Source organism: Microcaecilia unicolor, chromosome 2, assembly GCF_901765095.1.
Source record: "Microcaecilia unicolor chromosome 2, aMicUni1.1, whole genome shotgun sequence".
Taxonomy (NCBI): Eukaryota; Metazoa; Chordata; class Amphibia; order Gymnophiona; family Siphonopidae; genus Microcaecilia; species Microcaecilia unicolor.
In genome coordinates this window covers 247,312,777-247,327,797 of record NC_044032.1, presented here as the reverse complement: position 1 = coordinate 247,327,797, position 15,021 = coordinate 247,312,777, and the positions used below count along the sequence as shown (strand labels likewise).

General features: G+C 40.5%; 1 protein-coding gene across 1 annotated transcript; it reads right to left on the bottom strand.

Annotated features, from left to right (window-relative positions):
* Positions 1-13,523: 13,523 nt before the first annotated feature.
* On the bottom strand, positions 13,524-14,468 carry LOC115461932 (olfactory receptor 1361-like). The gene has a single exon (XM_030191983.1). The coding sequence runs from the start codon at positions 14,466-14,468 to the stop codon at positions 13,524-13,526; it is 945 nt and encodes a 314-aa protein (XP_030047843.1).
* Positions 14,469-15,021: the final 553 nt, after the last annotated feature.

The window sequence follows — 15,021 nt, the reverse complement described above, 5'->3', positions numbered from 1 at the left end:
CTGAAGAGTTAACTTGAATATTAAAAATTATTTGAAAAGTATATTAAAATTATATAGAAATTTTTTTATATATATTAACAAGTATAGATTGTTAAAACGCATGGAATATGCAATAAATGATACATAAATCCAAATTGAAAAACAAACATTATAATTGTATTCAAATTGAAACCAAAGAATAAAAGAATATATGTATGATATATATGTGTAATTAAAAAATAAATAATAAAAAATGTAAGGATATACATTCATCTATAATTACCGTATAACATAATATTAACCATGAAAATAAAGTATTAAATAATCAATAAATAAAAACAAAAAACCATATCCTTATGTATACTTATCTCTAAAAGACTTAATTGCCTGTATTACTGATTACCACATGAATATGGTGACTTAGCCATGCACAATTAAAGGTTGTACATGACTCATTCTGTAAATAAGAATCTAATGAATTAATAATAAAATACCTCGGGTAGTATGTTGTGAAACGTACGCTCTGAGAAAAATGATGTAGCAGAACCCTCTTGGGTCTATATATATGATGATGAGAGTAAACATAAAAAATGGAAACAATTAAAAATAGCCAATGAATTAGTGGAATGCCAGAAAACAAGATGGACAATTTATTGAAATCCTTGTGTAAAATCAATCATATCAGTTAGTAATTTCATTTAGAATAATTCTGAATGAAACAGTAAAGGGAAATATTAATTGTGATATTAATGAAACATAAAGATAATGCATCATATAATAATGCGATATCAAACTAAACGCTAAATGAAAATGATAGAATCGTTAAAAAATAAATACTACCAACTCTATACTATTAACAAAATATGGTGAGATATATGTATATAAAATCCAATTAAAAAAAAAAATAAAAAAAAGAGCCCTGTATGGAGATATATTTGTGTTGAACATTGTATAAAAAATAAACAATAAAAAATAATAAATAATAAACTATGAAGAATCCGAGCGAGCTTACCTCCTCTCCTCGGAAAAAATTTTTTTTGTAATGACCAGGAACAAGCCTGTTATACTGCAAAAGAGAAAAGAAAAAAAGAGGAAAATTGAACGAGAAAAAAATGAAGCTGCCAGTAAATTAATTAAAGATAAAGTACGTCAATGCTAAGTGAAAATTATGGAGTGACGTCATCCTAAGAAAGTTTTTATACATGCTTCTCAGATTATGAAGGGCCAAATTTTGTAGAATACACAAGATAAGATTATAGCTATTACTGATTTTGTAGTCACTTAAATATCTATTAAAACGATATCTACTCTCGGGGAAAATTTTTGAAACCTCCACTAAGTGCTTCTATCTAAACTTCGTGTTATGTATATATATCCACCCATTTGAAACCTAAAATACCGAAAGCTATATATGTGCAAAACAAACAGAGATCTGCGGACTAAATAAATAAATTGTTTGTGTGATAGTTAAATGCTATGGAACAGAAGAAATACTTTGATACTTAATGCTTATCTCCTCTCCTAAGAGACGTTTGCAATTACAAAATGCTATAAAAGATGGCGGTGGCGTCAGTGCCTATTAAATAAATGAAATAAAGGAAATGACATTTTTCAAAAAATGGAGGGAAAAAACTAATGTCTAATTACCAAATAAATGACAGCTAATTGAAAACGGAAATTGGAATGTCCCTAAACTAAACATGTAATGTGTGTAAAAGAAAGAGATATGTGATAAGACGCAACTTTTCTGAATAACAAATAAAGAACTTCCGTTACATAAACATTGCCAATTATTTGTTCCAATAGAAAAATAATAGTAAATAGAATAAACGTGATTTAAAATTAAACGCTGTCATTGTTTGAAAGTAAGAGGTAATTTTGACCGCCATTAAATTTAGATGAATACAAGTAGACATGATGAATGGATATATTTAAAGAAATAGGATATCAGAAGTATCTAATTGTTGAGTAATAGATTGATGAACTAAAGATTGTGTATTTGAATCAACCTCAGATACTTGATGAGATATAAATTTAACTGCAAATCTAAAGGTTGTGTATAAAAGGAGTAATAAGCATTAATATTCATTGAGTTTCGAAAGGAATATATATGTTAAATGAGAATGTAATGTGACTTATATTTTAAGTCTTGTAAATAGATATTGCAAGAATTTGATTCTTTGTTTCACTTTTTCTCTTCCTTTAGGTTTTCCGTCAATCTTCAATCACCAAGGATTCTGGGTAAGTATATATTTTGTTTGTTATTCTTTTAATTCCCTCTCCTGTATGTCTGTGTGTGTCTACTTTTATGTTACTCTGTTCAGCATGCACAGTTACTTAGCTGGGGTAGACTGCTGTTTTTCTCTTTTTTTCCTGGAATGCAGACTTTCTTAGTTGGAGCTCGTGAGTTGTTCAGTGGTCCCACTCCTTGCGGAATTCTTCCCCCTACACCTCACTTTCAAACAAAATAATTGGAAGCAAAACCCTAAAACTTCCTCTTGTATTTTTAAGGGACTAAATAAGGAATGGTTTTTTCAACTGTGGACACTGCTAACTATCAAAATTAAATAAAATTAAAGTTTGTTTCCTTTCCAGTGCCTGTCCTAGATTTTTCCTTTCCCTAATCACTATCAGAGTGATAGGTCTCAGTTGCCAGTGCAGCGCAGCTCTCTACATTCCACAGTCAGCTCAGCTCTCAACATTCCAACTCACTGCATCCACTACACCCTCACCTCCTTTCACAGTTCTTTTCCCAGTTACAGTATTTCCCAGAAACTTTAGCTCCTACTCACTACTCAACCTCCCTTTTCCAATATTTACATCTCAATTAAACCTTAGCAATTGGCTTTTACTCCCAAACTCCACCACTCACACCCAATCACACAAATCTTAAGAACAAAACACTTTTTCCACAGTACTATCACCTCTCCTATAATGCCCTTCCACCCTCAATCACCAACACTTCCCTGTTTTTATGTTTTCCTTCTTTCTCTCACTCAAATCCTCCTCTGTCATACACAATCAGCGCAGCACGTCCTCACCCTCTCAGCACCAAACCCACTCTGCCAACTGCCAGCCGCTGTTACCAAGCCAACAGAAGCTCAGGTCTCAGCAAATTCCAAGGACCTATGCTGCTGGCCACAACGGAACTCTGGGACTCCGGTAATTTTATTTATTTTATTAACCCCTAGGTTACACAACACCTGATCCTCCCAACCTAAGTCACTCTCTCATGTCCCAGTATGACCCCCAGACCAAGCTGCTCATCTCTTGTGATCCAGTGGGTGATTGGGGTATGAGTAAACCCTACTCACTCTTGCTCTTAATGGCTCCAGTGACAAAATAGTTGCCACCACTTCTAGCATCAGCCCCTAGTGGTGGTACCATGCAAATACCACTATAGGTCATGGCAGCCATTTTTTTCACCAGAGCCACTAAGGGCAGGAGCAAGTGGGGTTTGCTCCTGTCCTAATTACCCACTGGACCACCATAGATAAACCAGTAGGCCTGAGGAAGTCAGGTGTATTGGTGAGGGGGATTCGGAAAGGGAACTGGGGGTGTTATGAGGTTTGGTTGTAGTGGTTGGGAGGGGGATAATGTATGCTGGGGGAGGACTTGTTGGGGTTTCTGGGAAAGGGGAATTGGGTCCTGCCAGGGGGGTAGGGAGGGAGGGGAGAACAATGGAAGATACAAGCCAATAGCTGGAATCTATGTGAGTGCCAGCTGATATTCAGTGCCAGCTTCTGATTTGCTAAGCGGACATAGTTAGCAATGTTTTTTGTATGGTCCTATCTGCTCATTTAACTATGACTGCATTAGCACTGAGTATTGCTGGCACCTGTATAACTGCCTGTTCCTCCTTTATTCTACCCTTGTAATGCACCTCTCCTGCCCGGTTTCAAGACGGTGATCATGATTTCAGCAGGCAAGAGTCTCTCGTGTCTGCTTAAATGGCTGTGATTATTAACCCCTATAATTACATTTACAAAATAGTCACCTCAGATAATCTTAGAGCTGGAAGGCAAATGTGGAGAGAAAGAGCTATTCTGAGAAGGTCTGCCAAGAAGTTGGCAGAAAATGGGGAGTTAGTGGTGAAAGACCTGGTGGCTCTGAAGTGGTTTTAGAAGTAGTCAGGAGGAATAGGCAGGGTCGCTGAGAGACTAAGCCAGGCCCGGGGCAAGGCCGCCGCCGCCCTCGCCCCCCCCCCCCGACACCCTCGCCGCCACTGCAGTCCCTGGTCTCACCTGCCTGCCCAGAAGCTCTGTCCGCCACCAGGCCCCCTGCATTAAAATCGGCAGCAGAAGCAGGGGATGCAGGGATGACAACAAAGAAGCTTCGGTTGCAGCTTTTTTGGCTGCTTACACTGCAGCTGGGACCACTACTGATAGCACACACACACACACACACACACACACATAAAAGGGAGATTCAGGACACAGCTCAAGAAAATTCAAACAGTGAGGTGGCAATCAAGTGATCTGAAAGGAGCCTGAAGAAGGTTCTATCTTTTGGCAAAAAGTGCCTGTGAAGGGGGGAGGGGAGGGGAGGGTAGAGCAGGAAATTCATTGATTGAAGATGGCTGGGTCATTTGGCATTTGGGGGACTGAAGAAGTTGGCAACATTATTGAGTGGTTGCTGCTAGATTATGCTAGCAAGCTACAGTGATTTGGACACAGCTGCTGAACTATATCATTAGATTTATCAAGATAACAAACTCCTGTCATGGTTTCTTTGAATGTATGATTATTTGCGCACCATCTAATTGTTGACGGAGGCCCTTATCTCTGTGGTGGCTTCCTTTTCAATATAGTATCGTGTACATTGCCATGGCTTTCATTTCACTTCTCTGCTTGACTAACGTTTGTCAGTGGAGACACCCAGAAACTATATTTCCTATAACACTGGCCTTTTAATCTATTTTGATTCGAGTCATAATACAGTGCATGCTTGTATGTACTGTGGTTTTGAGGACGCTGGAGTGCGATGATGGTTCTCTACTCAGCCAGTCACTTTTATCATGACTGACGTGTGAAGTGAGCACTTCTTAAATAATTTCTTAATTTACAATCACATTAATCACTGGTCCTTGTTTAAAATGTTCTTTATTGTTATTAAGAGACCTATTTTAAATGCCTTAAAAGTGAGAAATAAAATCTTGTGAATAATTCTTTGTTTAACCAGTAGACAGTGACTTTCTCTAAACAAGGGGGTACTGTGATCAGATTTGTTTGCATGACGTGGAGGGGCATAATCGAACGCGAACGCCCATCTCCATGGGCATCTATGTCCGAAAACAGGTACGTGAAGAAGCGGGACAGACAGTATTTTTGAAAAAAATGGGCGTCCATCTTTTGTTTCGAAAATACGGTTTGAACGGACCAAATGGGCATGGATTTGGTCCTTTCTGAGCTGGGCATTTTTTTTTTTTTGTGATAATGGAAACTAAAAACGCCCAGCTCAAAAACGTCCCAATCCAAGCCATTTGGTCATGGGAGGGGCCAGGATTAGTAGTACACTCGCCCTCCTGACATGCCAGGACACCAACTGGACACCCTAGAGGTCAGTGCGGTGGACTTCAGACAACGCTCCCACATGCATAGGTCCCTTACCACGGGTGCTGAGCCCCCAACCCCCCTCCCCCAAAACCCACTACCCACAAATGTACAACACTACCATAGCTCTTAGGGGTGAATGGGGCACCTACATGTGGGTACAGTGGGTTTTGGAAGCCTCCCATTTACCAGCACAAGTGTTACAGGTAGGGGGGATGGGCCTGGGTCCACCTGCCTGAAGTGTAAATGGTTTATTTCCTATCAGAACGTTAGCCACCCTCAACTCCCTCCTCAAAGTGCCCTCCGCTCCCACCCCCTTTCACTCTCTCCTCAATCACTGGCTGACTACTTACACGGAAAACACAATTGAAGAGGCACCCAAATCAAGTACAGACTTGTGCGATGCCAGAAAATTCTTCCTCCTAAGCTATGTCCATTTGGAAACATCAGGAAAAACAGAGACTTTCGGGTTCATTTTTGAAAGAGAAGGATGTCCATCTTTCAACATAAATCGTATGATGGACGTTCTTCTCCCAGGGACATCCAAATTGGTATAAACGAAATCCGATTTTGGACGTCTCTAGCAGAAGTCCGTCACAAGGACGTTCAAGGGGGCATGTCAGAGGCATAGGGAAGGCGGGGCTTGGGCGTGCCTAACATTTGGACATCTTTGATCCATAATCGAAAAAAACAAGAACATTCCTGAGGAACACTTGGATGTTTTCACCCGAACCTATTTTTGTTACAAATAAAGCACAAAAAGGTGCCCAAAATGACCTGATGACCACCGGAGAGAATCAAGGTTGACCTCCCATTACTCCCCCAGTGGTCACTAACCCCCTCCCACCCTAAAAAAACATCTTTAAAAATATTTCGTGCCAGCCTCTATGCCAGCCTCAGATGTCATACTCAGGTCCATGACAGCAGTATGCAGGTCCCTGGAGCAGTTTTAGTGGGTACTGCAGGGCACTTCATACAGGCGAACCCAGGCCCATACCCCCCTACCTGTTTCATTTGTGGAGGAAACAACGAGCTCTGCAAAACCCACCACAAACCCACTGTACCCATATATAGGTGCCTCCTTCACCCTTAAGGGATATGACAGTGGTGTACAGTTGTGGGTAGTGTTTTTTTTGGGGGGGGCTCAGCACACAAGGTAAGGGAGCTATGTTCCTGGGGGCATTTTACAAAGTCCACTGCAGGTCCCCTTAGGGTGCCCGGTTGGTGTCCTGGCATGTCAGGAGGACCAGGGCACTACAAATGTCAGCTGTTATAGTTTCAGATACAATGTCTATAATAGAATCACTCAAGGGCTGAAGGTCCAATGTAACATTTTCAGATACAGAATCACTCACAGTTTCAGAATCATTACTGGTCTCATACTCACTACCAATGGTATCCATGCCCGAAGGCCTGCTCGCTGAATAGATATCTCAATGCATCCTCTTTTTTCCTCTTTCTTTTTGTGGGTAGGGAGGTGACTCAGATGCTTCCCTCTTTCTTGGAAGGGTGACCCAGATGCTTTTTAAGATTATTGGATTTGTCTCTAGGCTTGTTGTAAGGATGTGTCTGTGTCATATATCCTAATGCAGCAGGTTCACTATCAGGTTCTTTTTCCTGACCTTTGGATAAAAAGTACAAAATCATAGGTTCATCATAGGCTCATAGGTTCATGTCGCTTGAGGTCATCAAAATAGCTGTCAACGAAGCCCAGTGCTGTACCATGCAGATGCCACGTGACCAAAGCTATAAACACCATTTCCTAAGGCTATCAAGCACTGAGAAAAAGATTTTTTTGTATTTGATAGGTAAGTAACCACAAATTCAAAACATCAAGCTGCAAAACACAGTTCCTTTTTTTTTTTTAATAAAGGCTTACGTTTTGTTGTAGCGACTCCCCATCCCACTGTATGGGATGTTTCTTTGAGCAGCGCTTAGTTTGTGTGCTGTCCTCTTTTGTTGATGGGATGGTTGGATTTGTCTCTAGGTTTGGTGAATGAATGTGACCATATTGTGTGCCCTGCAGACATCTTTTTTTCTCGGCCTATGGATAAAAAGTACAAAATCATAACTAACAAGTAAGTGCTCACAGGATCCTGTTACTTGAGGTCATCAAGATGGCTGCCAGCAAGACCTTGTACCATATCATGCAGTCGCCACATGGTCCAAGCTACACATGCCATTTTGTAAGGCTTTCAAATGCTGAGAAAAATACTTTTTGTAGCCAGCAGACAAGTAACATCGAATTAGAACCAACATGGTGCAAAATCAGTTCTTTTAAACAATATAAAAGCTTACTTTTTATATTAGTGGACCCCCCACACTGTGTGAGATGTTTCTTTGAACAGTAGGGGTGAACAGTAGCCAACACATGGTTCGTATTCTGCGTTGTCAAAATATCTAGTGTACACAGTGGCGTTCCGACGCTGGCTGGCACCCGGGGCGGATCGCCGATGTGCCCCCCCCCCCGGGTGCAGCACGACCCCCCCCCCCCCCCCCCGGCGAAATGACACCTCTCCCCCCTCGGCGAAATGACACCCCCCTGGGTGCATGCCACTGGGGGGGGTGCCGCGGCGTGCGCCTGTTGCCCTGTCTCTGAGTTCGCAATTCGCATGTGTTCACTGCTCCCTCTGAGTCTGCCCCGGAACAGGAAGTAACCGGGGCAGACTCAGAGGGAGCAATGAACACATGCGAATTGCGAACTCGGAGACAGGGCAACAGGCGCGCGCTGTGGCACCCCCCCAGCGGCGTGCACCCGGGGCGGACCGCCCCCACCGCCCCCCCTTGGTACGCCACTGAGTGTACAAACACATTAATCACCCGTAGCTAACTTATGTGGTTTATTAATATACATTAGCTTGAGGACCTGCAAACACTTGCACAGGCGCTTTTTCCCTGTGGAATCTTTTCCTTGGAAAAAAGCATGCTCAAGCAGTATGTGCTTATTCTTTGCTCCTTGATACAAAGAATGATTGTGTTCTTCCTGTATAGAACATGCCTGACTTTTGTAAGTTAATGATTCATTTAGTCTGCGTGAAGAAACAATGGTATATTTTTAAAAAATCTTACTGTATCACTATTACTGCTGCTCTCTGTAGAATCAATATCTGGGAGAACTAAAAAGATCAAGCAGACCTTATACTCTTCCACCATTCCTTCTGGAACAATCCCAAGCTTTTGTATACAGATCATGGATGTTTCTACTTAAAACTGTCTCTAAGTAATATGGTTGGACAAACGAGGAGACCCCTCCTCTAAAACCCCTACCACATGTGTTAGGCTGATAGGTCAATTGTGACCAACCAGCTCATTTTCGAAAGTGATCGCTGTCCATCTTCCGACACAAATCGGGAGATGGCCGGCGATCTCCTGAACCCGGCCATATCGGTATAATCAAAAGCCCATTTTGGCCGGGTTCAACTGCTTTCTGTCACGGAGCCGGCAAAATATCAAGGGGGTGTGTCGGTAGGGTAGTGAAGGCGGGACAGGGCGGGACAGGGGCATGCTCACGAGATGGCCGGCTTCGCCTGATAATGGAAAAAAAAAGCCAGGCTTGACAAGCATTTCGCCGGCTTTACTTGGTCCCTTTTTTAAAATTTGTTTATTTAATTTATTTATTTGTTACATTTGTATCCCACATTTTCCCAAATATTTGCAGGCTCAATGTGGCTTACATAATATTGTGAAGGCATTCACCAAATCCGGTACGGGATAGGTACAATATGTTGTATTGGGATAGGGAAGATAAGATTCAATCAAGTTGGGTTGAGGTAAAAGACCAAGCTTCAAAAAGGGGCCCCAACTGACCAGATGACCACCAGAGGGAATCGGGGATGACCTCCCCTTACTCCCTCAGTGGTCACCAACCCCCTTCCACCCAAAAAAAAGATAAAAAAACATTTTTTGCCAGCCTCTATGCCAGCCTGAAATGTCATACCCAGCTTCATGACAGCAGTATGCAAGTCCCTGGAGCAGTTTTTAGTGGGTGCAATACACTTCAGACAGGTGGACCCAGGCCCACCCCTCCCCCCACCTGTTACAGTAGTGGTGGTAAATGGGAACCCTCCAAAACCCACCCAAAACCCACTGTACCCACATGTAGGTGCCCCCTTCACCCCTTAGAGCTATGGTAATGGTGTAGAGTTGTGGGGAGTGGGTTTTGGGGGGGATATGGGGGGCTCAGTACCCAAGGGAAGGGAGCTATGCACCTGGGAGATATTTTGATTTTATTTATTTTTTTTTATTTTTGGAAGTGCCCCCTAGGGTGCCCGGTTGGTGTCCTGGCATGTGAGAAGGGCTAATGCACTACAAATGCTGGCTCCTCCCTTGACCAAATGCCTTGGATTTCGTCAGGTTTGAGATCGCTGGCATTATTTTCCATTATGGCCAAAAAACGATGCCGGCCATCTCAAACCCGGCGATCTCTGACATTTGGCCGGGCCCAACCATATTAGCAAAGAAAAAGATGGCCGGCCATCTTTTTCAAAAATACGGTTGGCTCCGCCCGCTTATGGCGCCGGCCCCAAAGTTGGCCGGCCAGCTATTTGGCCGGCGCCGTTCGATTATGCTCCTCCATATGTCCTGAAATGTAGGTAAAATGCCTGGGTCCTAAGACATGGCAAACCTCTGTTTTTGATTTTCACCCTTTCATAAGAACACACAACATGCTTCATTAGATTATTACTTTTATTATGATTATATTACCATCTTTTTGTACATTTATTTAATGGCTGAGCCTATGCCAGCAGCTGCCCACACTTATTATTATTATTAACATTTGTATAGCGCTACCAGACGCACGCAGCCCTGAACACCTGGCATAGAGAGACAGTCCCTGCTCAATAGAGCTTACAATCTAAAAATAATACAGACGGACAAGACAATTAAGGGCGAGGGAAGTACAGGGTGAGAAGGAACAAGGGGAGGTCATTAAGTAGTAGTTAGGAGCCCAAAGCAGTGGTTAAAAGGTGGGTTTTCAGCATAGATTTGAAAACAGGTAGAGATGTCTACTGTCTACTGCTGTTCAACATGTTCCAAATTCTGAAACAGATACAAACCTATTGAAATCATCACAGGCATTTGAAAAATGGTTTGAGTTTTCTTTCAAGAACTATACAATGGATGTAATTAACATAGTTGTGGTCCTTCAAATGATGCACCATACTATCTAGCTTTTCAAAAGGATAATGCACTATTTTTACACTTTCAACTGATGACTATATTAATACTTTCATTATATACCATCAATAGCTCCATTTTATATCCTGTAATCATAATGAAGCTTAGAGCACACTCCAAACATAGTCTCTCGCAAAGCGCTTAAAGTTTCTGTGCTTATACATGAGGATGTCATTTCAGACAGACATGTCTGCTAAACCCCCACATATTCAATGCACAACCATCATAGTCTTTAACTATGACCAGGGACCAGCAGTGCTATATAATACAGTGTATGGATATTCGTACAAGCTATTTGAATATGTTTTGCTGGTAAAAAGGGTGGAGGATCCTTGGTTGTTTAATAAGACCAATGCTGTGACACCATCTCATTTCCCCGGCATCCTGCAGTCTATAGGCTTATTTACAGAGTCTCTGTATACTTAGGGCATTCTCGGGTATGTATTGACAGCTACACAAATATCAAGTACAGGAGACACTGTCCGTCTGTGATTCTGTCATATTTTTATAGTCATCGTGGTTCATCTATAACAGAATGTTGACAGTCTGTTAAACATGATTCAAGAAAAAAAACAATGCAATGTATATCCCATATTCTTTTTTTTTTTAATCAGAAAGAAAACAAAATATATGCTTACCTCTGAAACTGTGGGAGACCACTCCTCCATTTGGATTAGAAGATCTGCAATTTCAGCATCCTCTGCTGCTTTATATATTTCCATGTCATTGGCTGCATCTCTGGCCATCCCATCCGCTTTTTGTCTGTCAAATCCATGTCATTATCAGTCTAACTACCATCTAGGCCTTCTGCTAAGGAAATGATTTCTTAGGAGTCAAACAGCTTTTGCCCACACAGTATGCAAAAAGGGCGATGTTTGGGGCTGGATTATGCAAAAGGGGTGTGGCTATGATATCAGATCTGGTGACATCATCCAAAGAGGTAGTGTGGGAGCGGGAAGTGGGCATAGCTTGGGCAAAGAGTGGGCATGGCTTGGGCAGATCCTCAATTCTGATTGGCTGACAACCCAGATGTGGGTATGGCACATGTCAAAATCAATTAGTTTCACAAAAGGTTTATAACTTATACTACTGTTGTATTTCTCTTGCTATTATCAATGCAGAATAAGCTTCATGAATATTTGCAACATTGTGGGTCAGATTCTATATATGGCACTTAAAAAATCTGCACAGAAAACATTTCAATATAAGTGTATTATATAAGCAGTGCCTAGATTTAGGTGCAGTATATAGAAAATGCTTAGTTGATATCCTAGCGCCTAAAACTATGCGCATCCATTTACACCAACAGAAATGTGAAAATCCTGTTGTGTAGATTTAGGCATAGAAGGCTATAGTCTATAACAACATGTGTAAATTTTGGAACATCCATAAAATGCCCATTTCCCCACCTATAACCACACTCCTTTTGCCTGCATGCATTAAAATTTAGGCGCATTACATTACGCTTAGTGAATTGTGCGCATACATTCAAATTATTGTCAATTAGTGCACATTATTGCTTGTCAGGTGCTGTTAACAATGCTTATTGGCTTGTTAAGCCAATTAAGTTGCACATGGTGTTGTAGAATACGCTTGGATTTCAGCGCAGAATGCTAGGCACGCAATATAGAATCTGAGGATATGTAAACACATAGCAATTTAAAATAATGTTTGAAGACTCACTGCTTTGTAAAGGCCTTTCTAGATGGATACGACTCTCTTGGTGATAATACTTTGTGCAGAAAGTGTTCACTGATATTTTTTAGCATATAATTTTAATTATGTTTGTTTAAGTGGGTAACCCACTTTGGTTAAAACAGGATATAAATGCAGAAAAATGTATAAATAAATAAGTTGGATTATTTGAACTCACTATGCTAATGTCTTTCCAAATGTAACCTTCAAAAGTTGGAGTTTGTGGAGTATGAACATTGGCTGCTGCTGTTGGAGGCAAAGACATTTTTTCTAACATATTTGGAAAATGATCCCATTGACAGGGATATTTTGTTTAATAATTTTGGTATTAAAAAAAATACTATTGAAAATGAAAATCTGCAAGATGTTCCAGTTGACTATGGTCTCATTTTGCAATGACTTTTTTTTTTGTGAATGACTGATGGCAACCATTGTAAAATGTACTAGGGGTCAATGTGATGTACACTCTTGTTCAGCTTGGTTGTTTGAGGCTATTCCTGTGGAGCATGGCAGTTGGGGTTAATATCTCCAGGAATCACAATGTTCTATTCTGCAGGGCCAAAACTTTGGAATCAATTATCTTTGGAGAAGAGAGAAGGCAACAACTATTTGTTTACAAGGAAGAAGCTCGGTGCTTGTTATTTTATTCTTACATTTATGGAAATAAAAGGATAAGCACATTTAGTTATAATTGATGTTATTTTATGGATAAGAATTTTTACTGAGCTGATTGCATATAATCCATTTTGATGCAATTGTGCGAGATGGAGTAAAAATCAAAAGAAAGTATGAAACTGACTTTTCAGCAGCCCAAAGATGTTTTCTGTGCAACATTTGGCTGTTATACCCTTCTGAGGAAAAGGAGGATTTGTGACGTAATCTACAGGGATATGGAAAGATCCAGGACATTAGGATTTTGTATTCATCAACAGCAAGTGATAGAGAATACCAGAAATGTTCAAACTATGATAGTAACAGGAGATGGTTTCTTAGACCTGTTGATGGAATCATAACTCTAGAAAACTAGTCACAAATGTCATTAAATTTGTCCAGTAAAAAGATATTCCTAACATTTGATTATTTGCCTTTATATTTATAGCCTCTTATCAGCCAAGATATCTATAATCTCTCAGGATAAACTTTTGTCCATAATGTTCTCAATACACCCTTCATTTCATTGTTCCTCAAGCTATAAATGAACGGATTTAACATGGGAGTTAAGACAGAATATATTACAGCAGCAACCTTGTCCTTCTTTGGAGAATATGATGAAGAGGGACGCACATTTATAATAATAGTAGATCCATACAATAAAGTAACCACTGTGAGGTGGGATGAGCAGGTAGAGAAGGCCTTGTGCCTACTTTCTGAGGAGGACATCTTCAGAATGGTAATGATGATGCGGCAGTACGATAACACTATGATTACAAAGGGAACAATTAAAGTGAAAGGCCCCTCAATAAAGATCATTAGTTCATTTAGGGAGGTATCAGAGCAAGAAAGCTTGTACAATCCAGTCAGGTCACAGAAGAAGTGATTAATGATATTGGAGTGACAAAAAGACAATCTAAGTAACAAAAGAGTGTGCAAGAGAGACTTAAGAAACCCTCCAAGAAAGGAACCGATTACTAAATAGTGACAGAGCTTTGAATTCATCACCAGTGTATACTGTAAAGGAGAGCAAATGGCTACATAGCGATCATAAGCCATCACAGCTAGAAGAAAGCACTCTGTCCCTGCAAAAGAAATGAAGAAATAGACCTGAGCCAGGCAACCTGAATAAGAGATGGTTTTACTTTCAGAGATGAGGATTTTTAGCATATTGGGAACAGTGACTGTTATAAAACAAATATCAATCGCAGATAAGATGCTTAGGAAGAAGTACATAGGTGTGTGGAGCTGGGAACTGAGACGGATCACTGCAATAATGACAGAATTTCCTAGTAAAGTGATCAGAAAAATGGCTAGAAATACCAAAAATAAGGCAAGGCATAGCTCCTGAACAGGCGTGAATCCCAGGAGAATAAAGTTTGAGACGGAGGTTTTATTTGCATTTTCCATCATGTTTTATTTATTCAGTGAAACCTAGAAAAGAATAAAAAAAAGAAATGAATACCCTTTCTGTACAGCTTTCAAGATCCTTTGTTATCAGATTTATATCTGCATCAATAAATTCCAGGTCTTTGAGAAGAATAAGCATGGAAACATATTCCGTCTGATATTCAGCGCTATTTAACGGACCAGGAACTGCTCCTGGTCGGTTAAAAAGCACTTAACCGGCTATCTGCGATATTCTGCGGGGGATAGCTGGCTATCTCCTGCTGAATATTTGTGGTCAGCACATAGGGCCAGATTCTATTTATGGTGCCTAAAAAATCCAAATGGTAAACATTTCTGCCTAATCACATTCTATAAGCAACACCTAGATTTAGGCATGGTATGCCCACAAAATGCCCATTTTTCCACCTATAGCCACTCCCCTTTTGAACTGCGCACTTTAGATGCAGTTTGGTACAGAATCTGCTTAGCGACTTATACATATGAATTCTAAGTATTGCCAATTAGTGCTCATTATTGCTTGTTAAGTAATGTTAAATACACTGGCTTGTTAAGCAAG